Here is a 27,417-nt window from a genome sequence, read left to right on the forward strand (position 1 = left end):
AGCAGGCCCACAGGGGCCACATGTTCCAGGCTTGGCATGTGTGTTATACTCAGCCCTCCCCAGGAAGCAGAATTTGGGGACGTGGGTGGGGGACCGTCACATAAGCTGACAGTGGCACCGTGATGGGTGAAATGAGAGCAGAGGGAACAGCATGGACAATGATCAGGAGGCAACAAACAGCGCGGAGGACGTTGGCTGAAGGGAAGGAGGGGAGGGGTGCAGGGCCGGGGGCGGGCCCACCACACACCGACCAATAAGGGGCCCGGACTCCAAGCTACAGGCCACGGCGGGGCGCGGGGTGGGGTGGGGGTGGGGTAGTGTTCTGCCCTGGAGAGATGGGCCAATGTTCATTAAGGCTGGACGGGGGCAGAGCAGGCTGGAAGTTGAGAGGCCGGCAAGGAGGCTGACCGCTGAAGAGATAAATACGGCCTGGTGTGCCCAAAAGCGGGGGCTCACCCCCCGTCATCTCTTCACCCCTCCTAGCCTCCCAAGGTTCCAAGTTGTGTGTATTAAATTAAATCAACTCCAGCTCCTGGACGGCTCCTTTCTCCCCGCTCCCCCGCACCTTGCCTTCTCCACACACAAGGCAGCCGTGGACGCTCGGGATCCAGCCGAGGAGGCATCAGGCTGCTAACGGAGCCCCGCCCCCCCACCCCTCCCCCAAACAGCCTCCACCAGATCTGTGCCTTAGTTTTATTTTCTTTGCTTTGGTCTATACAAAAAAACCAATAACCAAAAACATAAAGCGATAATAATAAAATTTTCTACTGGGACCTTCCCCAGCCCCCCACACCCGTGTGCAGGAGGTGGTGGGGGGAGTCTGAAACAGGAAGCGGAAGAGAAAGCCCCTCACCGCACACCAGAGGGGTCAGCCAAGAGCACTTTTCAGGGGGTCAGCTAGGGCAGTTGTGTGGGCGGGACAGGTGCAAGGGAGCTGCTAACCCTGGGAGGGGCCAAAGCCAACTGCGCATCCTGGGGAGGGAGCAGGCCAAGTCCTGGAGCAGGGGAGGCACTCTCCACATCTCCGCCCCATCCCCCTGGTCAGAGGATCCCTGAACTTTTCAAGATGAGCTTTGGATTCTGGGCCTTTGGGCCTTGAACCTGGGGCCTGGAGACCCCAGGGGCTCAGTACAGTTGGTGGAGTTCAGTGACCAAATCGGAGCCAGCCGGAGAAGGAACCATGGCCCTATGGAGACGGGAAGCCCAGGAGGAGGGGGGATAGAGTGGGGGCCTCAAGTCTAAAGCTTTAGTGCCAGGGCCTCGAGGGTGGGAGGGGGTGTCGGGCCCTGGACCCACAGCCCAGAACAGAAAAGCAAGAGCAGATCGCCATCCCGAGAAAGACCCTACAGAGGACCTCTGAAGGCGCAGGGTTCAGCAGGAAGTTGCAGCCCTCCTGCCCAGGCTCAGGCACTTGGCTATCTCGCCCCAACGCCCGCGAGGAGAGCCTCTCAGATGGGGAACCGCACCTGGAGGGAGGGGCAGACACAGAGGGGTCAGGCCAGCCCTGTGGCCCGTAGGAGTTCGTGCATAACCCGGCCACCATGGTAGAAGGGGCAGGACTCCTCGCCTCAAGCAAAGATAACAGAATGAGGCAGGCGAGGCACACCTTCCCTGGGGGAGCTCAGCACCAAGAGACCCCACACTTGTTCCCCCCAGAAAGGAGCCAGGGTTTCAGGGGAAACCTGAGAGGGCCTCCATGAGAAGGAGGTTCTGAAGGGAAGGGAAAGCCCGAGCCTCAGCAGCCCATAGCGGGAAGGGAGAGCTGCAAAGCAGGGCGGGGAGGGGTCGCCATACTAGGGTCCAGGCAGCTAGGCCAGCATGTGGTCCGCAGTGGGGTAGGGGGGCCTGAGGCCGTCGCTGTAGGTGTCAATGGGATAGTCCCCATCCATGTCCATGTGCATCTCCAGGGGGTCCAGGGGCACGTCACTCGAGTACATGGGGCGGTAGGTGGCATCCATGTCTGGGGAGAAGAAGGGAGCTCCGTCTAGGGTCTCAGGTTACCCTGCTGGGGGGTCTGGACAGCCCTCAGCCACACACTTTCTACCTCTGCCCGCCCCCAGTGGGTCCGCCCCCTTCCCCAGACTCTCACATCAGGAACCCGGACAGAAGTGCATGTGGACACGACAGTGGCTGTCACTGGTCCTTTGGCCCTGGGGTCACAAAGTTGCCCCCTTGCTCACACCCACACATGCACCCCCTCTGCCCTGGGCTCTGCACACACTTACCATCTGCGTAGGGTTCATTAATGGGGATCATGCTCTGGGCCTGAGGATGGAGACAAAGAGAAACATTGTGGGAGGGGAAGGGTGGAAAATGTAGGCTCCAGGCTGGGGGCAAAGACCCCTTGAAGGAACAGAGGATAAGATAGGGTTACACAGAGCTCTGATGAACTCCTCTCCTCAGGCACCTCCCCAGGGTGGAGGGTCCCCACCATTCATGCTAGGAGGCACCCTCAGAACTAGAGCGGGGAGGGGAGTGGAGGGGAGAGGACTAGAGAATGGGTGCCAGGAGCTGCCCCACCCAGGATCAGGGCAGCCTCCAGCCTATACGGCACCTTTGTGCAAGTTAGAGAAAAGCACCCCTGCCCCAACACTTCAGATTAGTTTGGACAAAATAAAATTGCCATTTTGTAGGTCAAAAACAGTAGATGGTTCAACCCACTACTTCCATCTGCTGGGGATTGTCATAAATGACCCAGTTATAAAATAAAAATCTATGAAGTTGACAGGATGGTAGAGGCCTCCCTAAGTGCAATCCTTGTGCAGTGCACAACTTGCACAACCAGACACGGCAGCCCAACCCGGGATACTCACAGCCTCCCAGGCTGCAGGGTCGTGCTTGAAGAGCGAGTTGGTGAGCTCCACAGACACACGCTTTCGGTAATCTGGGTTCTTGTCCTCGGAGATGCGGAACAAGACAGCAGCAGCGTAGGTGGCTGAGCAGAGAAAAGGACGGGCCAAGTCAGGTGCCTGCCTCCACCCAGGCCGGAGAAACAAGGCCCAGCTTCCCCCCTCGACCCCTCGCCCCCAGCCCAGCCCCTCACCGGTGCCCTCATTGTGGGAGTGCAGTAGCTCCATGAGTGGGGCTGAGGCCCCCTCAGCATCAATGACGTCGGCCGCCTCCTTGTCCTGGGCCAGCTCGCACAGCACCCCGGCGGCCACACGCTGGATGTTCTCCACTGAGGAGTACAGGAGCTGGGGAGAGGGGGCGTGGGGTGGGCGTGAGGCAGGCGGGCATGAGGCACCTCACCGCCCTGCCCATCTCTGCCTCCGTTTTTTGGATTTAACCCAAGCCCTTAGTAGAAAGCATGAAAAGTCTAAGAAAAGTAAAAAGAAATGGAAAAGCACACTGGACACAATCCCCCACCCAGACACAGCTTCTTCCATTGGATTTTTATCACAGTCATATACATATATTTGATTCCTGTTTTTTTTATCAAACATTGTAGCATAAAGCATTTTCCCACATTATTCAGTAACTTTTCTTTAAAAATCTATGGGTTCACAGGAATTCCCTGGCGGTCCAGTGGTTAGGACTCTGCACTTTCACTACCGAGGGCGTGAGTTCAATCCCTGGTCAGAGAACAAATCAGAAGCACCACAGAGCAGCCAAAAAAAAAAAAAAAAAATCTATGCGCACGTATTGATACTCAAGAGAGAAAGAGACAGAGACGTGGATGGACCTAGAGACTGTCATACGGAGTGAAGTAAGTCAGAAAGAGAAAAACAAATATCGTATATTAACTATTAATATTTGTGGAATCTCGACAAATGGTACAGATGAATCAGTTTGCAAGGCAGAAATAGAGACACAGATACAGAGAACAAAAGTAAGGACACCAAGGGGGGAAAGCAGGGGGAGTGGGGGTGGTGGTGGTGGGATGAACTGGGAGATTGGGATTGACATGTATACACTGATGTGTATAAAGTAGATAACTAACAAGAACCTGCTGTATAGGGGTTTCCCTGGCGGTGCCAGTAGTTAAGAATCCTCCTGTCAATGCAGGGGACACGGGTTCGAGTCCTGGGCCGGGAAGATCCTACATGCCGCGGAGCAACTAAGCCCGTGTGCCGAAACTACTGAGCCTGCGCTCTAGAGCCCACGAGCCACAACTACTGAAGCCCATGCACCTAGAGCCCGTGCTCCGCAACAAGAGAAGCCACTGCAATGAGAAGCAGGCGCACCGCAACGAAGAGCAGCCCCTGCTCGTCGCAACCAGAGAAAGCCTGCGCGCGGCAACAAAGACCCAACTCAGCCAAAAATAATACCTAAATTAATTTTTTAAAAAGAACCTGCTGTATAAAAAATTAAATTTAATTTAAAAAAAAAAGAGAGAGAGAGAGAAAGAGAATGCTACAAAGCAAAACAACAACAAAAAGTAAAAAAACCTCATCGATCGCAAGTGGAGGTAGCTACCGGCACCAATTCCTTACTCTGAACATTAATAATTAAAGGAAAGAAATTTCAAAAACTAAAAGTTCTTCTTCGACACCATTGTCTATAACCACATGATACAATAGACCATTCCTTTTTTAACCATTCTCTTATCATTGGACAGTCGGTTAATTTTCAATTATTGGTAGTAACACTGCAATTGTCAGCTCTGTGCATACACCTATGCCATGTTTTCAATTACATTATGCTATTTCATAAAGACAGAGTCCCAGACCTGTACTACTTGGCTGTCTATACATATTTCAAAACTGCTTTCTGGAAAGGTTCTACCACCTTATCTTCCCACCAGCAGGGTCTAAGACTGCCCATTTGATCACATCTTCATCAGCACAAAGCACTCCATTTTTTTTTTTTTTTTTTTTTTTTTTTGCGGTACGCGGGCCTCTCACTGCTGTGGCCTCTCCCGTTGCAGAGCACAGGCTCCAGACGCGCAGGCTCAGTGGCCATGGCTCACGGGCCCAGCTGCTCCGCGGCATGTGGGATCTTCCCGGACCGGGGCACAAACCCGTGTCCCCTGCATCGGCAGGCGGACTCTCAACCACTGCGCCACCAGGGAAGCCCAAGCACTCTCATTTTTTCTTTGCCAATTTGATCGTGGAAAATGGGCTCTCACTGCAGGGTAAGCTTCATTTCTTTAAACTCCTGGGGTTGAGCATTGCTTTTTGTTTTTTGGTTTTTTTAATATTTCTTTATTTATTTGGCTGCGCTGGGTCTTCGTTGCGGTACGCGGGGTCTTTAGTTGTGGCATGTGAACTCTTAGGTGTGGGATTGAATCCGGGCCGCCTGCATTTGGAGTGCGGAGTCTTAGCCATTGGACCACTAGGGAAGTCCCGAGCATTGTTTGTTTATGAGCCACCTGGGAATTGCATGTGCCTCTTCTTATATAACTACTGGGGTCTAGCACTGGGGTCTAGTATTAACGAGCTCTTTTTATATGAAAGATATTAAACTCTTGCCTGTTGTAATGCTTGCAAATATGTTCTCAGTTTGCTGTTTACTTTTCAATGCTTTTAGGTTTTGTCGGACATTAAAACATAGTTTTTATTTTCATTTGTTGGCGTTTGCTAAGTGGTCACTCCTGGTGCGACCACTTCTCTCCAAACTCCTCCAAAGACCTCTTGATGCCTGGCCCAGACCCCCTCAAACCCATGGCTGGCAACCTTCCCCTTTCAGCAGTGGGCAGAAGCAGGGGTTGGGGGAACCTCTCCTGCCCACCTGCCCCAGACTCACCTGCACAAACAAGGGGATGGTGTTGAGTCGGAAGATCTCCATGCGGTTCATGGGATCCCGGGCGAGGATGTGCAGGGCTCCGGTGCAGCCTTCCACGATCTCCTCCATCCTCACGCCGTCCTGTACAAGAGGAGCCGTTGGGGCATAGCAACAGGTAGCCCTTGGGAGTGGTCACACACCCCCAGGACGCTGGCAAACCTCACTGGTCCTTGGAGTTGGCATCAACTGCAACTCGCCTCCCTATTTACACACTCGCGTGCGCACACGTTCACACAGAGGACACTCTGACTCCCCGGGTGGAGGGTCACAGGCCCCGGCAGCTCACTTACCGTGTAGGGCTGCTGTGTGCCTGCAGCCATGTGGCGCTGGGCATCCTGGTGGGCCTTGACCAGCAGCTGGACGAGGCGGGGGATGACCGCTGCCTCCTGCAGTGGGGCATGGTTGGCTGGGCACAGGGCCAGATTCCTGATCAGGCCGATGGTTGCCTGGCAAGAAAAGGGACACTCACCAAGGGCATTTCCTGGGCATCACTTCTCCAGCATCATCTCCTCCTTCCCCTCTCATCTCTTCTGTCCCCCAGGCCAGCCACAGACATGCTGGAAGATCTCCAGAGAATGAGATCACCCCCAGCCCATGCCCCTTATTCCATACAATCTGTGGGTCCTCATGTCTAACTCTTAGAGCCCCTGCTAAAATGATACCCCATTCCAGAATATTCCATCAGCCCCCAGGCCCTGACACTGCCCCCTGTCCCCTCTCTCTTACCTCCCACTCACAGACAACATAGTCTTGCTTTTCTGATAGTTCCCAAACCCTGATTATCAGGGAGAGGGGGTCCTCACTAGGGGTGACCCCGAAGCCTCCTGCTTTGGTGACGCTCACACTGTAATCAACCCCCAGCAGGCGGCTCTGGGAAGAGGTCTCTGCCCCAGGGTCCTCCAACTCCCAGGAGCCATTCTGGCCTCCCAGGGCTCCTTGGGGAGCAATTTATCATCTTATTTGATCCTCAAAACAAGAAACCAGGAGGGCAGGGATGAAAATCACGGGGGAGATGAGGACAGGGTGGATGACCTGCCAAGGTCACTTGTCAACTTAGCTGCTGGGTCAGGGTGCAAACCCTCCGCCCACCTCGAGCTTGTGCTGCAGACCAAGACCGAGGAGGGGAGGGACCGCGCGTGCTGCCCTTTCTTTAAAATACGATATATATAATCACTTAAGAGTCATCCTTATCTGGACTGTTCTATTGTTGAAAATGTAGGCAACAGGAGCCCCTGCCAGCTGGCTGCTGCGCCCTTTGACAAGACCCCAGTCTACGGCGGCTTCCCTCACTCTCTGTCACACACACCGGTAGCTCTGCCCTGGCTCACCCTCACCTCCCCTGCCTGTGACAGGGAACAGATACACATCTCTCCTCTACCCAGGCGGCCCCCCGAGAAGAAGGCTCCACCCTGGCTCCCAGGAGCAGACACCCAGTGTCCCCAGAATCCTCTCTACCCTTTGTCTTTTTCGCAACCCTCCTGAGTTCGAGCAGGACACATAGCACAGTGCCAACATCCTTGCATCCAGATGTGGCCAAGTTGCAGAGTATGGGCTGAAGTGCTGTGTCCCACTTTCTGGTCGCTGCTAGCCCTCCCTACTTCTCCAGGGCTAAAAGGCACCTGTGGGGATGATATAGTCCAACTGTTCGTGTGAGGACAGCCCACCCTCATGACCAGACCCTCTGGCATAAGGAATGTGCTCCATGGACCACCAATATCACCTGGGGGCTTGTTAGAAATGCAGACTCTCAGGCCCACCCCAGGCCCACCGAATCAGAGCCTGCAGTTGAATGAGACTGCCCAGGGTGTTCCTGTGCATATTAAACTTTGAAGCTCTATTCTAGGAGATGGCTGAGCTACGAGATAGAAGGAGTCTGGGTCTCAGGAGCAGAGCCACTGTGGAGGTCTAAACCGGAACATGAGAGAGGAGTAAACTTTTGTCTTATCGGAGCCACTGTATTTCAGGCTTCTTTGTTACCGCAGCTTTGCCTGAACCCATACAGCGCCTAATCTGGTCTTCAGAGCTCCTCCCCTCGCTGGACCCCACCGTGCAGTGGGCGGTACCTTGACCAGCGGCCACTGGTTGGGCTGGTTGAGCAGCTTGACGATGGCCGGGATGCCGTAGTTGAGGCGCACGGAGTTCTGAGCCATCTCGGCCTCGGGGTGGCGGCTGGTGAGGTGGCGCAGGGCACAGATGGCGGGCTCTGTGATGTCATCCTTGTCACCGGCACACAGGATGGCGTGGATGAGCGCCTCCACGCCGCTGTTCTGCGTCACCAGCGTCTTGTTCTTGCTGTTGTTGCAGGTCAGGTTGGACAGAGTGCCCGTGGCACAGGTGAGGACGTTGACGTCGTCCACGCTCAGCTGGTTCACCAGAATCTTCAGCACACTCTCCAGGCCCTCCTGGGGTCGGGGGAGGCGGAGTGAGGGAGATTCCCAAACGCAGGGTCTTCCCAAGTGTACCCGGGAGAACAGATGGCCTACAGAGGTCTCCAGCCCACTCAGCTCATACTCGATGGGCCCTGTCTGTGTGTGTTCATCCCCGTGATCCTGCCAAACCCCGTGAGAAGGTAGTCACGGGGCAGCTGAGGTCCAGAGAGGTTGAGGGCCTTGCCTACAGACCCACAGCTAGTGAGCCGGATCTGAACTCAGGCCTGTCTGTAAGCTCCACGCTCTTTCCTTCCACCCGCTCCTGTCCTCAGACCCAACAGAGCTCTACTCAGGCCGAGGGAGGCCCCTAGGCCAGAAAGAAATTGTTGAGGAGGTCCATGCTTCCATGGCCCAGCTGACCCACTTTTACACGCTTCTCCCCTCTCTGGGCCTTAGCTGCTGCCCATTCAGTGGTCCCCAGGCCAAATCTGCTTTCAGGAAACACCCCTAACCCAGGAGCCTCATTCTCCCAAGGGGAGCCATGTGGGCCCTGTGATAGAACAGGAAGACCCCAGGATCTGGGGACAGACAGTCCTGAGTTCAAATCCCAGCTCTGCTGTCTGTGACCAAGGGCCGTTCCTTAACTCCCTGAGCCTCTGTTTCTTTTTTTTTTTCTGTGAAAACTTTCTTTTTCTTTAAATTTTTTATTTTATATTAGAGTATAGTTGATTTACAGTGTTGTGTTAGTTTCAGGTGTACAGCAAAGTCAGTTATACATATACATGTATCTATTCTTTTTCAGATTCTTTTCCCATTTAGGTTATTACAGAATACTGAGTAGAGTTCCCTGTGCTATACAGTAGGCCCTGTTGATTATCTATTTTAAATATAGCAGTGTGTACATGTTAATACCAAATTCCCAGTTTGTCCCTTCCCCCCCGGTAACCATAAATTTGTTCTTTAAGTCTGTGAGTCTGTTTCTGTTTTATAAGTAAGTTCATTTGTATCATTTTTTTTTTAGCTTCCGCATATAAGCGACATCGTGTGATATTTGTCTTTCTCTGAATGACTTACTTCACTTGGTATGATAATCTCCAGGTCCATTTGTGTTGCTGCCAATGGCATTATTTCATTCTTTTTAATGGCTAAGTAATATTCCACTGTGTATCTGGACCACCTGAGCCTCTGTTTCTTCATCTAGGCCCCACACTCTACCTCCCAGTACTGAAAGGGGTAAAGGAGCCAATGTCCCCGGTGCCTAGTGGAGCCCAGCACGTGGCAGGTGCTCAACAAGCAGCCGATCGATGCAATTCTTAGCAGTGACAGTCAGGTTGGAAGGAGGGACCAGAAGACTTGTCCTGAAACTGCATTTTTCCTTAAGCTGTTTTTAGGCACCGGCGACCCCCAAGCCGTCTCCTGCACACTACTGCTCCCCCCCTGCCCAGGGTCTAGGTCAGAACTGTTCCTCTGACACCACCTGAACCCCAGCCAAGAAACATCAGCCTCCTTCATCTAGTCCCCTTTCTGAATCCCTAACAGGGATTAGAGCCTTGAGCCTAAAGGGATGAGGGGTTACAGGGCACTTCCATCCCCAGCCACAGTGGAGCAAGATACAGAGGTCTCAGCCCTTCCCCAGCTCCTAAGGTCAGACTCCCAGACAGGAGGTTGGACATGGTAAGATGGAAGGACGAGGTGGCTGAAGAGGCAGACCCAGGCTCCACGACCTCCCTCACCTGCTTGGTGGCCACGTCCGAGAGGTTGCGCAGGGTCCAGAGGCAGTTCTGCACGAGGCGGGGGCTGTTGCTCGTCAGGTGTTTGCCCAGGGCCTGCATCCCACCTGGGGTGGGAGACAGGGGCACCTCAGCCACAGGGGAGCACCGCTGACTGAGCCTGGTCACTGGTCAGAGCCCCTACCCCCGCCTGCCCGGCCACATGGGCCACCCTCACCGGCCACAGTACTCACCAGCCTCCACGATAGCGGGCTTATTGCTGGGACACACGGACAGCACCTTGAGCACACGGCTGGTGGTCCAGAGCAGCTTCTCGTAACTGTAGTTCCGCATGATGTGCACGAGAGCCTGGGGCCCTCCATTGGCCAGGATGATGAGCTGTGGAGGGAGGGGGGAAATGCGTGTGAGACAGATAGGGACTAGGACAGGGAACAAAGAAGGAAGGGGGGTGACAGAGCTGTTACTACTGTGCTTCATCTAAAACCTGAACAGCTTTTGTGACTATTAAATAAGCCAAAAAGTTACAAAAAAAGGTAATACACAATGCTGGAAAGGATGAGGTGAAACTACTAACGTACATTGCCACTGATGGCATTGCAATAATGCAATCCTTTTGGAAAGTACCTGGAATTCTGCGTAAAAGCTTAGAGATATTAAAAATCCTCAGCCCCACTGATGAAAAACTTTTCCTACTCTCTGGGAAAGGCTGTGTACTTGAATATGTTCATTACAGCATCGTTCGTTCATCAAGGTGGAAAATCGGGAGCAACCTAGATGCCCTCCCTCAGAATAAAGTCTGGGGCCTCCACTTAAGTGAAATGCTATTTGCTGTTATAGAGGGTGGTTTTGCGGACAGTCTAGCCAAAAAAAAAAAATTTAATATCATGCAGAAAACAGATGCAAAGTTGTAAATTGCTATAAGTACAACTGTGTACAAATATGCCCACAGGAAAGCACTGGAGAAGCACATGGTTGTATGAGGATAATGAATTTTTTCTTTCCCTTGTCCTCAAAATATCCAGTAATATGGTGAAACATGTACATCTGTATATACATATATATTTAACCTAAATAGGGTAAGAAGGCAGTGTCCTGAAGCTGCCGCTGGACGGAGGGTGATGCCACGGGGGCTGCAGGTCTTGGTTGGGGGTGGGGTGCGGCCCACCTTGCTCTCCTGGTTGCCGTAGGCCAGGAGCTGCAGGCAGTCGGTGGTGATGGCCAGGAACTTGGGGTTGTTCTTGTTGAGCAGAGGCACCATCTTCTGCAGCCCGTCTGCCAGGCGCACCGCCATCTTGGCACCCTCCTGGTACAGCAGCAGGTTGTGCAGCGTGGTGATGGCGTAGAAAAGGACCGACTCCACGGGGGAGCTGGGAGAGGGGCAGGGGGGTCACGTGAGTCAGGTCCCAGGTAAATGTGGGCCACCTCTCAGTACTGACACCCCAATGGTGTCCCTTGAGTCCAGCCCCACTTTTTTGGGGGGGGCCACACTGTGCGGCATGCAGGATCTTAGTTCCCTGACCAGGGATCAAACCCACGCCCCATGCAGTGGAAGCGCAGAGTCTTAACCACTGGACCGCCAGGGGAGTCCCCCAGCCCCATTTTTTTTTTTTTTTTTTTTTGCGGTACGCAGGCCTCTCACTGTTGTGGCCTCTCCCATTGTGGAGCACAGGCTCCGGACGCGCAGGCTCAGCGGCCATGGCTCACGGGCCCAGCTGCTCCGCGGCATGTGGGATCTTCCCGGACCGGGGCACGAACCCGTGTCCCCTGCATCGGCAGGCAGACTCTCAACCACTGCGCCACCAGGGAAGCACCCCCCCCAGCCCCATTTTTATGCACAAAGCACACAGCATCTCTCCTCTCTCCACTGGGACCAGGACTCCTCCTGCTTTATGCTCCCGGCTGGGTGCTAACGCACGGTTGGTCCCCTCGACACCTGTCCCTACTGAGTAACTGCCATGTGGAAGGCCTCGTACTAGAGAGGCCCTGCAAGGGACTCAGGGGAATAAGATCAGTATCTCCACCCTTAGGTAACTCGCAGCCTCATATGATGTAAGGAAAAAGGCCAATCAACACTGCAAGGCTGGGAAAGGTAAAGGTGGCAAAGGACTTCGCACATGCTGTTCCCTCTGCCTGTAATACTCTTCCCTTCATCTACACCAGCCAAACCCCACTCATCCGTCAACCCCCCGCCATTAGAGTGAACAGCTTCTTGGAGCTCCGTTGACCAATCTTGGACACACCTCTGCTCTCATCTATACTGTATCCTGATAACTAACCTGCGAGTTACATGCCTGTCTCCCCTGCTAGGCTGTGAGCAGCTGAGCATCAAGACTGGGTGTGGTTCTGCACCTGGCACATAGTAGGTGCTCAGTAAATGTATGGAAGCCCAGGGACGTGGGCAGGTTGGGGAGTCCAAGGGAGGGGAAGCCCCAGGCTCCCGCAGTGGGTAGGGGTCGGTACCTGAGCATGCGGACCAGGGCAGGGATGCCACCCGACTTGAAGATGGCAAGCAGCCCCTCACGGTGGTGGGAGAGGTTGTGAAGGATGCTGGTGGTACAGCGGGCTGTGTCCAGGTCGCTGGTGTTCTGCATGGCGCGCACGACGGCTGCTACCAGCTGGGGCGAGCCCATCAGCGCCCGCCGAGATGCCTCCTTCTTCGACAGCTGGTTCACGATCATGGCCGCCTTGGTCACCACCACCTGGGGGGAGGGGGAGGATAGAAGGATCTGAGCAGATGGGCCAGGCTGGTTGCCACTGTGAGAAGGAAGGGCCGGGAGACCCCTCCACAAAGCTCAGACAGACCCGGGTCAGACTCTTCCCACTGATGGGGCTTTGGGTCAATGACCTCCCTCCACCCCAGGTAGGGCCCTCTCCTGCAGACACCTGACCTCTCCCTTCCCTGCCCCGCCTCCACCCCAGCCAGACCCCTCACAGACCGGGTCCTCATCGTTGAGCAGCTTGGTGAGCTCAGGAAGGGCCCGGGTGGCCAGCTCGGCGTCGTCCTGGTAGTTGATGAGATGCACGATGGCCGACTTCAGGAGCTGGGATGGCTCGGCCAGCCGCTGCAGGTTGGTGGTCTGTCCCTCCACCTGGGTGGCCAGCAGGCAGCTGTCCTCTCTTGTCACACCAGGACATATGGCCTCCCGCACCCGCTGGGCTCTGCCTGTCGTGGACATCTGGTAATCCAGGTCACCTGGGGGCCAACAGGCAGGGACTGAGCTGCAGGATGCAGGCAGGGGGACACTGGGGAGGAGGCATCCCATCTGGGTCCTCTGGACCGCCTCCCAGACCACCACTCATAGTTCTACCTTTAACCAGTGACCTTGAGGAGGGCATCATCACCTCAGTTACATCATCTGTAAAATGGGGCACCTCCTGTTCTGTCCGTCGCAGGGAATTCTTACAAGAATTAAATGAGATAATAGTTGTGAATTGGGACCTCCCTGGTGGTCCAGTGGTAAAGAATCCTCCTTACAACGCAGGGGATGCGGGTTTGATCCCTGGTCAGGGAACTAGAATCTCACATGCCGCGGGGCAACAAAGCTCACATGCCACAACTACTGAGCTCACGCACCTCAACTAGAGCCCACGTGCCACAAACCACAGAGCCCTCGCGCTCTGGAACCCACGTGCCACTACAATGCCCACACGTCCTGGAGCCTGCGCACCACAACTAGAAAACAGAAAATCCACACGCCACAACTAGAGAGAAGGCTGTGCACCACAATGGAGAGCCCACGTGCCGCAACTAAGACCCGACGCAGCTAAAAATAAATAAAATAAATAATAAATAAATCTTTTTAAAAAAAGTTGTGAATTGCTCTTAAAAGAAAGGATGGGGGGGGGTGCTTCCCTGGTGGCACAGTGGTTGAGAGTCCGCTTGCCGATGCAGGGGACACGGGTTCGTGCCCCGGTCCGGGAGGATCCCACATGCCGCGGAGCGGCTGGGCCTGTGGGCCACGGCCGCTGAGCCTGCGTGTCCGGAGCCTGTGCTCCGTAGCGGGAGAGGCCGCAACAGTGAGAGGCCCGCGTACGGCAAAAAAAAAAAAAAGAAAAGAAAGGATGGGGGCTTCCCTGGTGGCGCAGTGGTTGAGAATCTGCCTGCCAATGCAGGGGACACGGGTTCGAGCCCCGGTCTGGGAAGATCCCACATGCCACGGAGCAACTGCGCCCGTGAGCCACAACTACTGACCCTGCGCGTCTGGAGCTTGTGCTCCGCAACAGTGAGAGGTCCGTGCACCGTGATGAAGAGTGGCCCCCGCTCGCTGCAACTAGAGGAAGCCCTCGCACAGAAACAAAGACCCAACACAGCCAAAAATAAATAAATTAATTAATTAAAAAAAAGAAAGGATGCATGTGCCTGGCACATATTGCTAAAAAAAAGTTCAGAGATTATTCTTATTAAAAGGAATAGCTAACATCTTTTGAGTACAGGCACACCTTGGAGATACTGCGGTTTCATTTCCAGACCACTGCAATGAAGTGAATATTGCAATAAAGTGAGTCATGAATTTTTTGGTTTCCCAGTGCATATAAAAGTTATGTTTACACTGTATGTAGTGTATTAAGTGTGCAGTAGCATTATGTCTAAAAAATGTACATATCTCAATTTTAAAATACTGCCCCAAAATGCTAACCGTCATCTGCGTCTTCAGCAAGTCATAGTAGTAATATCAAAGATCACTGATCATACATCGCTATGACAAATAGAATAGTCATGAAAATGTTTGAAATATTGCAAGAATTACTAAAATGTGACACAGAGACATGAAGTGAGCAAACGCTGTTGCAGAAATGACACCGATTGACTTGCTCCATGCAGAGTTACCACAAAACTTCAATTTGTAAAAAACGCAGTATCTGCGAAGTGTAATAAAGTGAAGTGCAATAAAACGAGGTGTGCCTGTACTTATTATGTGCTTAGCAGTGAATTAAGTGCTTTCCTTATACTTTTCTCATCTAATCTTACAACAATCCTAGAACGTAAGGACTATTATTATCTCCGCTTTATAGATGGGAAAACTGAGACACAGAGAGGTTATAAGAACCCAAGCTGGGATCTGAACTCAGACAGCCTGACTCCAGAATCCAACCCCGACTCTATGCCCCTCCCTTAACCACCAGGTAGGGGTAGGATGAGACAACCTCGGTCTATTTTCAACCCTGAAATTTCACGGTTCTAATTATACCCTCATCCTCCCCAAAGGAGACAACTCTCCCATTATACGGGCAGGCAAATAGAGGCCCAGAGGGCCACCCAGTAGAATACAGCAGATCAGAGGGAAAGTCCAGACTGTGGGTTTCAGCAAGCAAGAGGGGGGCTCTCAGCTCAGAGTCCAGGCTCCACCCCCTGGCGGGTCTGGGAGTCCCACAAACAGGTGCCCCGGCTTCCCAGGCAGCCCTGCCCTGGCAGGCAGCCCTGCCCTGGCAAGTGTCCCAAAGCCCCGAAGAGAGGGAGGCAGAGGTTCCACCCTCCAAGCAGTCGGGAAGGAGAGACCATCCACGTGACTTTCCCAACCGGATGCTGTACTTGAGCTACCAACACAATGCCTGGCCCTGCCAGGCTGAGAGGCCTCTGCCTGCCGTGTGGGAGGAGCTCCCCAGGGTGGAGAGGATGAGCGCTGCCGTGGCCCAGGCTGCCAAAGCCTACCCAGCACCCTCCCCAGCTCCCATAGCTCTCTGGGCTGCAACACTTAGGGCCCTGGAGGTATCTGTGGACTACAGACAGGACTGGATACTCCTCTCCCCCAGAGAGGCAGGGCACCCTGGGCTGGTGGGGATCCCCACCCCTGACTAAGCCCCAGAACTGGGCTCTGCCTCCCCGGAGCAAGAGGACTGTGTCTCCCCCACAGTCCCTGAATTCCCTGAAGGCAGCAGTGATGCCTCCTCATCACACTGTAATTTCACGGAAGGCAAAGACTGTGCCTCTTCCTTCAGACTGGTGAGCAGGGTCTACGCTTCTGCTCCGTACCAGAGGCTCATGGAAGAGGAATCTGCCTCCCTCCCAGATGGGGGCGCTCTGAAGTCGCTGTGCCTCCTCCCTCTGACTGGTAAGTCTAAGAACAGGAGCTGTGGGGCTTCCCTGGTGGCGCAGTGGTTGAGAATCCACCAGCCAGTGCAGGGAACATGGGTTCAAGCCTTAGTCTGGGAAGATCCCACATGCGTCGGAGCAACTAAGCCGTGTGCCACAACTACTGAGCCCACGTGCCACAACAACTGAAGCCTGCATGCCTAGAGCCCGTGCTCCGCAACAAGAGAAGCCACCACAATGAGAAGCCCATGCACCACAACTAGAGAGAGCCCGTGCACAGCAACGAAGACCCAAGCAGCCAAAAATAAATAGATAAATAAATTTATATATTGAAAAAAAACAAACAAACAACCGTAGCTGTGCCTCCCTCCTCAGACCGGGAGCCCCCTGAAGTCTGCCTCCTCTGACCCTGACCTCCCTCCAGTGCCCAGCCTGGCTTTCGGCTGGAATATTCCCATGGAAGAGTCCCCAGGGATCCTGACCTTGGCTCTGGGGCACCGCCTGGGTGTAGGTGGTGGTCTTCTTCAGCATGTACTGGCGCTCACAGGCCTCGTCATCCTCCGTGACGCCTTTGCTGCTGACCGAGGGCACGCAGGTATTGACCCCCGAGTGGATGCCCGAGTCGTAGGTGTACGTCTGTTGCCACTCCGTCACCTTGATGGGTTGTTCGATCAGGTTCATCACGTCCATGGTGGCTGCTGGGGACACAAAGGAGGGGCAGGAAATTAGCTGGCCGCAGTGAGGCATCCCATCAACAGGCCCAGTCCCCACCTTCAGCCTCTCCCCAGGCCCTGCCCATCACCCCTAACCCGCACCACAGCTGCAAGGCCGTCAGCAGGCTGTGGAGGAGGGTGGGAGACAGGAGAGACCAAGCCCAGGGGGGGACTGCCAGGATGGGACACCTGTCTGTGAGTCCTGGGCTTGCATCTCTGACCTCCAGCCCAGGGTGGGGTGAACCCAATGGCGGGAGGGGTATAAAGGGCCAGATGCCCCAACCCAGCCCTCAGCTCACTCACCTTGCTGTCCCAGCCCCAAACCCCCAGAACAGGAGAAGGCATTCAGGACCTTCAACAGCTTCTAGGGTCCCGCAGACCCACCCCCATCCACTGGGGCCCCCTGGGAAGCACTGTAGAGGTGAAGCAGCTACACCCCAGGCACTGGGCAGGAAACCGGGTGGGGCAGGGAAGCAGCCAGACAGGTTTCTCTGGGAAGCCTCAGACTCCAAGATCTCACTTTCCTGCAGATGGGGCAGGATCACGAGTGACCCCAGAGGCTCAGGCCCTAAGGACCCCATCTCTCCAGCACTCCAGCTTCTAGAAGCCTTTCCCAGAATTCTGAATCCCACCAACCAGTTCAAATCTCAGCCACATACTACTGGACAACTCACCGCTCTGCTGAACCTCAGTCCTCATTTGTAAAATGGGGTAGCACCACCTCCCTCGTAGGCTGTTGTGAGGACCAGATTCATAAGGGACCCAGCCTGGTGCCTGGCACACAGTAGGTGTTCAATGTTGGTGACCATGGCCAGATATCAGTATTGCTTCTCCCTCGGGGTGGGGCAGACTACTATTCAGAGACTTGGGGCCACTTGAGGCTCATGAATAGCTGGGCCTGACTCTACCAGGGAGGTGGTGACTCCCACTTGGTCTGTCCAGCTCCCGTCTCGGTGCTGACCTCCAGAGTCCAGCAGCTGGGAGGATGGGCAAGGGAGGCTGTGCCCCCGTGAGGGGCTTCCTGGTGTCCTTCAAGAAGGCTTCCCTGGTGGCGCAGTGGTTAAGAATCCGCCTGCCCATGCAGGGACCACGGGTTCGAGCCCTGGTCCAGGAAGGTCCCACATGCCGTGGAGCAACAAGGGCCATGCGCCACAACTACTGAGCCTGCGCTCTAGAGCCCCCAAGCCACAGCTACTGCGCCCGCGTGCCGCAACTACTGAAGCCCGCGCACCTAGGGCCCGTGCTCCGCAACAAGAGAAGCCACTGCAATGAGAAGCCCGCGCACCACAACAAAGAGTAGCCCCCCCTCACCGTAACTAGAGAAAGCCTGCGCACCGTAACTAGAGAAAGCCTGCGCACAGCAACGAAGACCCAACATAGCCAAAAATTTTAAAAACAAATAAAATAAATAAATTTTAAAAGGTCACCACCCTCACAAGTGGGTTTCGAAGCACATGCTCTGCTCCCGCATTTACAGATGGGGAAACTGAGGCTCCACCCAGTAAGGAGGCATAGCAGAGAAATGACAGAGCCAGGCCCAGGCCCAGGTGTGAGTGACACCCGAGTCTGTGGCCTGTGCACACCCAGTGTGGCCTCAGATGGCAAGTAGACCCCAGGCTGGTCCACCCGTGAGGCTGGGCAGCAGTACCCAGCACCTCAAACCCACTGTCCCATTGTGTTGGGAGACCAGTTAAGGACGAGGCTGGAGTGGCTGGTGAGCCTGGTCCCACCCCGGGAACAAAGATCACCAAGGATATGTCTTCTGGGATGGCCCCAGTGCCACCCTCCAGGAGGATGACAAAGATCCTTCATGTCACCCTGCCTTTTATGGCGACCCCAGCTCCTCGTCTGCCTGTGAGCACACCTGGAACCGGCAGAGGCAGGAGCCAGACCAGCTCCCCGCAGACTCCTTCCTCTCCTCCCATCACCCCGAGTGACTCAGAGTTTCAGGCTGATAAACAGAAGCGGGCTCGGTGCCTCCAGACGTGCCCAGCTGCTTTCCAGGCACCGGCCAAGTGTGGCTATTTCAGGGGAAGCCCTTCCCCCCCGCCCCCACCCTAACCACACACTGCCCGGCACTCCTGCCTTCCCTGGACACAGAGAATACAGGAGAGTTTGGGAGGAGAAAGCCTGTCGCAGAAGCCCCAGGGAGAAAATTCAGGCAGGAGGCCTTGGACATCCAAGCACTGGAGAAGGAAGATGAAACTGCATCAGTAAATACAGTTGCATTAACCCTGTAAAGGCCACTTTGCCGGGCAGAGGGCTGAGCTGACATCTGGACGCCGAGCCTCAGTCAGATTCGCTTAGGACAAACTGGACATCTCCAGCCCTATCAGTGAAAACACGCAACCCGAGCCAGAAAAAGCTGCTCTCCAGTAGAGACCGCCGCCTACCCTGATGCTTCTGAGCCAAGTAAGAGGGATACAGGCCTTGGCCGGAACCTCAGGGACAATCCCCTCACCAGCCCCATAGCCAAAGGGACCACCGAGGTCAAGGCTGGCCATAGGAGGGGCATTTCCTCAGCAGGCCCCCCACCAACCCCCGCCAGCCCAGGCCTGGAGCCAAAAGAAGTTGAGGGCTGGACAGCTGCCCAGGGCGAGACAGAGCCCTCAGAGGTCAAAGGATCCATGGCGGAGGGGAGGCGGGGGAAGCCTTAACTAGCAAATGAATCTCATGCTTCCCTAGAAGCAACCCTGGCCGGCATTTTATTATTCCCAGTTTCTAGGTGAGGAAACAAGCTCCAGGCTGAAAAACAGTGGCGCTCTGCTCAAATCCAGATCTGCCTCACTGCCAACCAGCCTCCAGCCCACCAAGGAGAGAATGCCAGACACCCTGCTGCAGAAGACAGTGAGGGGCAGGGGGCAGGAGGGGCACAGGTGGAGCCGAGCACCTGCTGCTTGGCAATCAGGAGTCCCAGGTTCTAGTCCCACCTCTGCTGCAAACTTGCTGTGTGTCCTTGGGCAACAGCTTTCCCTCTCTGTGCTTCATCTTCAGAAAGGGTAGCCCAGGTGATCTCAGAGGAAAGTTGATATCTAAGATTCTAGGAATAAAGAGTCAGAATTCCCATGACAGACCAGAAAAGGCTGAGGGTGGGCAGGGTCAGAGGTGGAAAGCAGTCCAGAAAGGACATGCACCAGAACTCTTCTTGAAGAAAGGATGCTGGTGGGAAGCCACTCCCGCCACAGGAAAGATATAAGTCAGACCTCAGGCAGGGCTGTCAAGCAGCCCCACCTTTCTCCCCACCTACTCCCCAGGAGAACCAGGGGAATTCTTTTTTTCTTTTTTAATATATTTATTTATTTATTTTTGGCTGCGTTGGGTCTTCGTTGATGCACACGGGCTTTCTCTAGTTGCGGCCAGCGGGGGCTACTCTTTGTTGCAGAGCACAGGCTCTAGGCACACAGGCTTCAGTAGTTGCGGCACGTGGGCTTAGTTGCTCCGTGGCGTGTGGGATCTTCCCGGACCAGGGCTTGAACCTGTGTCCCCTGCACTAGCAGGCGGATTCTTAACCACTGCGCCACCAGGGAAGCCCCAGGGGAATTCTGTCACAAGAAACAAAAGTGCTGTTTTTGCAGCTCCCAGGGTGGAGGAGGCCGCACCCGGTTTGGTCTTGTCCCTCTCCGCCCTGGACCTGGAGTGACACCCGCCACAATGCCCCTGGACAGAGCCAGGGTGGAAGGAGGCGAGACAGACGCGGGCCCTGCCCCTGCACCCTGGCGGGAGCCGGGCAGAGCCAGACACAGGGCGGGGCCCTGAGTTGAATGGGCGCACTTTGTTTAGCAAGCAGTCTCTATTGCAGGAGGAAGAAGCCAGCTCAGAGATCACTGGGTGGGGTGGGGGACCTCACAAGGGACAGGAAGAGAGAAGACAGGGGCCCTGAAGAGGGTGTGCGAAGGACCCTTCCCCCACTGGTCCACACTGGCCAGGAGTCTGCAAGCAAGGGGACTGCTTTGGGGCCTACCCTGCCTGTCACTCCTGCTTCCTCCTCCGCGTGGCCGACCCAGGGGGCTGGCAGCAGGCACCCTAAATCGAAGACTGTCCTGGCAGAGTGTGGCCCAGCTCTGACATTAAAAAGAACTCCCAGGAATTCCCAGGCAGTCCAGTGGTTAGGACTCCGTGCTTCCACTGCAGGGGGCACGGGTTTGATCCCTGGTCGGGGAACGAAGATCCTGCATGCCATGCGTCACGGCCAAAAAAAAATTAAAAATAAATAAAAAGAACCCCCACCAGAGCTGCATCAGGCTTCTTCACCCTGCCAGTACCTGCCGCAGTGACGGGCTGGGCTGGGCTGCAGGACGCCAAGTGTCAATAAGACACGGGGAGAGCAGGACAGGAAATGGGCTGCCTGAGAGGTGAGCTGGGACCCGGCTCAGAAACACTGGGTTAGAGCAGTCAGGGCCCCCCAGAAGTTCCTTGGGCCAGAGGCCAGCACCCTGTGCAGACACGGATCACGGGCTCAGAAAATGACAGACGAAGGGGGCCATGGGCAGGGCGGGAGGGCATGGGGGTCAGGGGAAGGCTCCATCCAGCCCCCCGCGCTCACTGGCCGCGTGCCCTTGGGCAAATCACGCAACCTGAAGCCTCATCCCCCCTCTGTAAAGTAGAGACAATCAAGACACTCCTTTCTTCAGACGGCTGTGTGTTGTGTGGATGGTACACAGCCATGACTGTGCAAGGCCTCTGTTGGTAGGAAAGGCCCAGGCAAGCGTCCTTCTACTAGGGAAGCACAGACATGGCAGAGGAGGAAGCCAGCAGAGATGGGCCTGGCAAGGTAGCCGGTAGCCAGCCTGCTTTGTGGGACCCAGTACTCAGGGCAAGACCCAGGCTTCCTTTCCCTGACCCCTCAGATGAAGGCTAGAAGGGGAGCTGCCTCCCGGCCCTGGGCCAGAGCCCCTGGGGTCGGGGGAGGTGTGGCCGGGGAGGATGAGTTATGTCCAGGTCCTGGGAGGGGAGGCCAGGTGGAGGAATGGCGCTGCCCCTCTCCCCGGTCACACGTGCCGCCTTCTGCAGCTGGGGGCCTGCAGGCCAGTCAGGCCTGGACATTCCCCACATAGCAGCCCCAGGGGAGAGGCTGGGCTCCACAGTGTCGCCAGCCACCACCCTTCCCCACTCTGTCTCTGGCTCCAGAAGAGATCTGGCGAGCGGTCCCAAGCACAGACGGAAACAGACTCTAGAAAAGTACAGAGACAGACAGGACTGCATCCCTTGAGAGCGCTGTCTCCCCCATCAGGCTGGGGCTTCCCATCTAGGCCTCTCCCCTCAGACGGGTGGCCCAGGAGAATGTCCACCACCCGCACACTAGATGTTCCCTGGCAGAGACTGTGGTCTCCGCCATCAGACTGGGCATTCCAAACGAGCAGGGACTGAAGCGGGTACCATGTGTGGCCAGGGTCCTGGGGACGGGAGAAGATACAGAAGCCCATCCTGAGCTTCCGGAGGAAACCCCTCACTTCCAGGCTGGAGGACAGCCTGAGCTGTGGCCCAGCACTGGCTGCGGGTAGAGGTTCAGGTCAGGCCGACCCAGCTGCTGTTTATTTTCTTCCTTCTGGGCTCCTGCCCAAAGCAAACAAACCAGGGTGGGAAAATGAAGGGGACTTGGAGAAGAGGGAAATGCCTAGCCAGGTGGCGGGACCCTGGGAACCTCCGGGCTCCCCTGGAGAGGGCTCCAGCTGGAGCGCCATCCCTGCTGGGGACCCTGGGTGGGCAAAAATCCCAAACCGGCAGATGACCCTAAACCGGGACTCCTGGGAATGGAAAAACACTTCACCAGCCTCAGGAAACAACAGCTAAGGACTCACTTGGGTCGGTGACGTATCTCAATACCCAAGTGCCTGGTGTCCCCACCTGACCGCCCCCACCCAGGGGGGCTTGGGGAGTCCGTCCCCAGCTCATGTCCACTCCTCAGGGTGTGATTCCCCAGGGTTTCATTCTGCAAGGATCGCTGCCTGGCCCTCTCCTGGAAAAGCAGGGAAGACCCAACTCTTACTTCCCTGTTCAGCATTTGCTGGAGAAAACTAGGGTTCGGATAAAGATTTGGTTAAAATTTGTTATTGTATACAGAGCATAAGATTATCCAAGAGCGAGGCTGAGATGATAGGAGGATGCTAAGAAAAGAGAAGGGAAGGAAATGTTCATGGTTAGATGCCTCAACAGGATTACGGGTGACTTTTTTTCTTCTCTTGGAAACTTTCCTAAACTTTCCAACTATTTTATAAAATGATCAGATATTACTTTTTCAGTCAAGTGGGAGCGGGAGTTGTGTAGTGAGTGCAACCTCCGCTCACCCCAAAATAAGCAGTGTATTGATTGCCCAGCCCCGTCCCAATTCTCCCCTGTCCCTGCCACTCACCAGAGACAAGAATCCTCTGTCCCCACAGGGAGGAAAGACAGTCGACCTGTAACCCACACTCTGCAGGTCTTAGAAAGTTGAGCTTCCTGCCCTGAGGGCCCCCAAAGCCTGAGGGGCCAGGTGGCTGAGCAAAGGGGGAGTGGCCGGTGAGCTTTCTCTTCAGCCTAGCCAAGGAAGCTGCTGGAAATCAGGACAGTCCACGCCCCCCAGACCTCCTCCAGATTCAACCACGTCCCAGGAGGCAGGCCTCAAGGTGTCGCTTGCAGAGACACAAACCCTGATGACCTGCCCCAGGCACACTGCTGCTTCTCTTCACAGGGGTCACTGGGCCAGCGCCTCATGGCCACCTGCCTCTCACACGGCCAGGTCTCTCCTCCCAAAAGACACAAGACTAAGAGTTTCCCCAGGGACCCCAACAGACCTCAGACTCGCCCCAAAGGGTAGTGATTCCTACCTGCCCTCTCTCCTGGGGCAGCCTGGCTCTCCCCCAGCTCACACGGATGGGACCCTGCTTCATCCTCTTCCGAGAAGAGTCAACCCTGAGCCTCCACCAGGATCTCCCTCTTACTCATCAACTCAAGATCTCATCTCTAACAGGCAGGAAGTCCTTCCTCCTGTCTAGCCTCCATTCCTTTCACAAGAGTCCCAATCGCTCTTGTGTCCTCAGGGCTGTTGGAAAACTGCAAGCCTGTCACCCTTTTCACAGCAATCAGCCGGGACTGAGTTCATTCTCTTTCTTTCTTTGTCACATCAAGTCCCCTCAGCCTTCTCTTCTCCAGGATCAGTAACTCCCCATGCCTAGGGTCCCCTCCTGACCTCAAGGGACCTGGAAGCCCCGTGTCGATAGGCTCAGTACCCCGGCTGTACTGACACAGATAGAGGCCCCGTTTCCCAGGCCCGTTCCGGTGTCAGGTGCCCAGTAGGCAGACGTGACAGCAGGTCTGAGGACAGTGACACCAGCCCCTCCCTCCAGGACCCAGGCCCTGCTGACCCCACCCCAATCACCAGAAAGGCCTCCTCAGCAGCAGAAAACCTACTCCCAGCCCCCAGGGCTCCCAGCTCCAGAGGACAGCCAGCTCCCCGCCCAAGACCAGCCTGGCAGTGCTGACTGGTAGAGTCCAGCAGGACACTGGTCCGGTCCTAAATCTGACTCTCGTTTCTCTCCACTCCCCAGGCGACAGGCCCCCCTTTATCCTGGCCCAGCTCCAGCCCCCAGCAAAGCATACAACTCCCACTTCCTATACAGGGAGAAGTCCAGAACAGTCCATGGCTCGGCCCAGCTCAAGCCAGGAGGCGGCAGCAGCTTTGACCCCTGCCCTCCTCTCCCTGCCGAAACCTCCTCCACACATCCGCCACAGCCCCTGGCCTTGGGGAGACAGCCCCCTCCACCAGGAACCAAAAACCAACCCACGGGAGGGTCAGGGGTTTCAGAGGGCAGGAGGCTGGGACGTGAGTCACCCCTACCTGGCAAACCTGCCCCCGCCTTCACCAACCACACACACCACCCTGGAGCCTTTGGAATTCTCTTCTCCCCAAACTCCTAAGCAGAGACTCTCAAAAAAGGGATGGCAGAAAAATTCTTCCCAGAGCCATGGTGGGGTGATACAGCAAGATGGGCCCTGGGCTTGGTGCCAAAGGACCCAAATGCCAGCCTTGGCCCTGCTTGGGTCTCACTGTGCAACCTTGGGCAAGTTACTTAACTCCCCTTCCTCACCTGTAGAATGGAGTAATGATACTTGCCTAGAGGGATGGTCATAAAGATTAAGTGAGAACAGTTAATGACAGTGCTTGGAATCTGTAAGTAGCCCCTTACCTTTTAAGTGACCATTTATCAAGTACTTATTCGGTAGTTGGTACTATTATTTCCATTTTGCCCAGGAGGTCACTGAAGCTCAGAGAGGTGAAGTGACTTGACCAAGGCCACGCAGGTAACGAGCAACAGAGCTGGGAATCAAACCTAGCTCAGTCCAAGCCTAAATCCCTATGCTCAGAACTGCCCCATTATAACATCTGTCCAAATAATAGCCCTTCTGTAGAGAAGTCAACTGCCCCATCTCATTCTAAGGTGGCTCTTTTCCACAAGCCCTCCCAGGCCAGGGAGAGACCCCCGTCACCTGTACCTGCCCAGTCAGTACCCCTTCCTTCCCATGCAGTGCACTCTCAAAGCCTCATCTCTGGCAGCCCAAACAGAGATTCCAGAGGAAATGGGGTTGTAACTGGGGTGGGGTGGGACCGGGTGGAGGCATGGAGAGGGCTCATGTCACCCAAGCTGAGGCTTGATCTAGCAAGAAATGACCACTTGGATCCTACCTTTTTTCCCCCCTCTCCCTCCAGTCCAGTAAGTAGCCAGTTTGCACCTCCTAACAATACTTCCTCAGTATTATCTTTTCATCGAAGCCAGGAAACAGATTAGCTAACCTAATCATTTAACCAGTGTAATTAACAATGCCTTCCCCTCCTCCACTTTGGCACAGAGAAGAGGGAAAACAGGTTATTTTGCCCAAACTCCTTGCCCTTGTGACACCCACTGGAGCAGAAGAGGCATGGGACTCCCCCTGACCCAGGCTCCCCCTGACCCAGGGCACTCCATGGGGTGGGTCTGACCTCCGCCCTCACTCTCCCACCTACCCCCCACGGTGGAGTTGTAGGGTGGAAAGGGTCTTCCCGAGTGAGTCAGGGCAAGCAACCCTGATCCCCCCAATCTTCCCTTCATCTCAGGAATGGAGAACCTGGCTGTTACATCCCCCCTTTCTGTTCCCCAAGGAGGCCAGGGAAGGCGCGCTCAGGAAATTGTTGGGGGGGAGTAGGGAGGGCAGCAGCTAACGCAGCTCTGCCTGAAACCTTCCCCACTGAAGCCTTCCTCCAGTCCCACCTTCCCCATCGAAGTCTCTCCGGAAAGGGGGTGGGTGGGAAAAGGACTTCAAAAGCCTCCAGAAGGAATGCACCTTCAAAACCCAGAAATCAAATGGAAATCCAGCCCCATTGCTCCGCGCTCTTCGGACTCAATCCCCAGCCAGCTAAATAACGTGGGGGATGGGATAGAAGGAAAAAAAACACCAGAACAATCGCTCCCCCCACCCTCAGTCAGTTTGGCCCGGCCCGGCCCCACCCCCATTCCTGGGGAGGGGGGCAGAGCTCGGGAGAGCCTGTAGGGCAGACCTCCTGCGAGGGGGTGTGGTGGTCCCCGGAGACAGGAAGACAAGGAAGAAGCTGCTTCCCCTTTGGCCCGGCCCCCCACCCCGGCCCCCCCTCAGGCCCCAAGGGGCCCAGCAAACAGGATGGAGGTGGGGGCTGGGAGGACGGGGTCACAGCGCAGGCACTGCCCAGGTTCAGCCTGGCCGGCTGGGGGAGGGGGCTTTGCTCCGAGAAGGACCCCTAAAGCCTGCGGGAAGCCCCGGGCAACGAGGCAGGAAAACCCCCAGAGAAAGCCGCCGTGAATACTCCCTGGAAAGTTTGTTCGGCGTGATTTTTCCGCCAAGAAGAGGATAGAAAGGAAGGGTAGTCCTGTTCCCATATCAACACTCTGGAAGCCGCAGCTACTGGAAACTGGGCCGGTGAATTCTCCACCCGTGCACGACCCCTCCGCCCAGACCCCTATCTTGAGCCTCGGGTGCCAGACACCGGCTGGGCGCGGAGCCGGGCCCAGCACCAATCCCCCTGCCATCCCATCCCGCCTCCGCTGGCGGAGCCAGAGCCCGGCACCCACCCGAACGGAGCGGAGAGAGGCGCCGCAGGTACAGTCCCGACCGGGCTCGCAGAGCTGGAGGGCAGGGCCTCCGGACTCCGTGTGCTCACCTGCTCGGCAGGTGGGGCCCGCGTCTCTAGGAAAATGTGCGCTCAGCCCTCACAGTTGGGCAAGCCGGGCGTAGACAATAGGGCCCCACCCAGGCCTGGGGGAGTAGAGAGGGAGGGAAAGCGAGGATAACGCGTGGGGTGGGGTGACGGTGGCCCCAAAGAGACCAGCGGCAGCAAGTTTCGCAAACAGTAAATTCCTGATTACAGAGTGAGCGCTGGGACGCAGGCCGAGCAGGTTAAAGTCTCCCCCGCAAGAAGCAGGGCCAGAGTCAGGGACGCGGCGCCCAGCGAGCTCCGCGGGTCCCGGGGGAGGCGCGACCCGGAGGCACCTGCCCTGATCCCTCCCCACCTTTCTCAGACACCGGCTCTCGGAGCCCCCAGTCGCGCTCCGCGCGAACCTCGCGCCCACTTAGTCACCGCGCCCAGGACCCCAGCGCGCCCCCTGCCGCCCGTGCAGGGTGGCTCTCCCTGGCTCCCGCCCTCACCTGCCCGGGGACGGCGGGGATCGGCCTCTCGTCCGCTCGCCCCGCTTCCCTCGGCTTAGCGATACCTGCCCCGATCGTCCGCACCTGCGTTTGGAGCCTGGCCGGGCTGGGTAGGGGTCGGGCCGGGATGGGAGCCGGCGCGGGCTGCGAACTGAGCTTAGCGCACTCGGGCGGTGGCTGCTCCGGACTCTGGCCAAGGCAGCAACTCAGTAACCGAACAA

The 27,417-nt window shown here is 55.9% G+C and overlaps 1 protein-coding gene across 8 annotated transcripts; it reads right to left on the reverse strand.

Moving 5' to 3' along the window:
- Nucleotides 1-679: 679 nt before the first annotated feature.
- JUP (junction plakoglobin) lies at nucleotides 680-27,417 on the reverse strand. 8 transcript variants are annotated; one of them, XM_060134724.1, is made up of 15 exons: nucleotides 27,197-27,409; nucleotides 16,337-16,552; nucleotides 12,760-13,016; nucleotides 12,284-12,522; nucleotides 10,989-11,190; nucleotides 10,057-10,201; nucleotides 9,827-9,930; nucleotides 7,788-8,126; nucleotides 6,015-6,170; nucleotides 5,686-5,805; nucleotides 3,044-3,194; nucleotides 2,814-2,935; nucleotides 2,226-2,265; nucleotides 1,795-1,960; nucleotides 680-1,466 (listed from the first exon to the last, which is right to left on the reverse strand). In XM_060134724.1, the coding sequence occupies exons 2-14, from the start codon at nucleotides 16,542-16,544 to the stop codon at nucleotides 1,809-1,811; spliced, it is 2,235 nt and encodes a 744-aa protein (XP_059990707.1). In that variant the 5' UTR covers nucleotides 16,545-16,552; nucleotides 27,197-27,409; the 3' UTR covers nucleotides 680-1,466; nucleotides 1,795-1,808. The 8 variants fall into 8 exon arrangements, with proteins under 8 accessions (XP_059990707.1, XP_059990709.1, XP_059990708.1 ...); XM_060134726.1 differs by having other exon boundaries at nucleotides 680-1,960; nucleotides 27,266-27,417; XM_060134725.1 differs by having other exon boundaries at nucleotides 680-1,960; nucleotides 27,262-27,414.

Source organism: Lagenorhynchus albirostris, chromosome 20, assembly GCF_949774975.1.
Source record: "Lagenorhynchus albirostris chromosome 20, mLagAlb1.1, whole genome shotgun sequence".
Taxonomy (NCBI): Eukaryota; Metazoa; Chordata; class Mammalia; order Artiodactyla; family Delphinidae; genus Lagenorhynchus; species Lagenorhynchus albirostris.

What these genes read in the sequence shown, in the direction of transcription:
- JUP (XM_060134726.1), bottom strand. Translation starts at nt 16,544, where the DNA reads ATGGACGTGATGAACCTGATCGAACAACCCATCAAGGTGACGGAGTGG. An exon ending in TGCTCAACGATGAGGACCCG is followed by an intron (nt 12,523 to 12,759) that starts GTCTGTGAGGGG and finishes CCCTCCCCCCAG; the next exon opens with GTGGTGGTGACCAAGGCGGC. An exon ending in TAATGAACCCTACGCAGATG is followed by an intron (nt 1,961 to 2,225) that starts GTAAGTGTGTGC and finishes TCTTCTCCCCAG; the next exon opens with ACATGGATGCCACCTACCGC.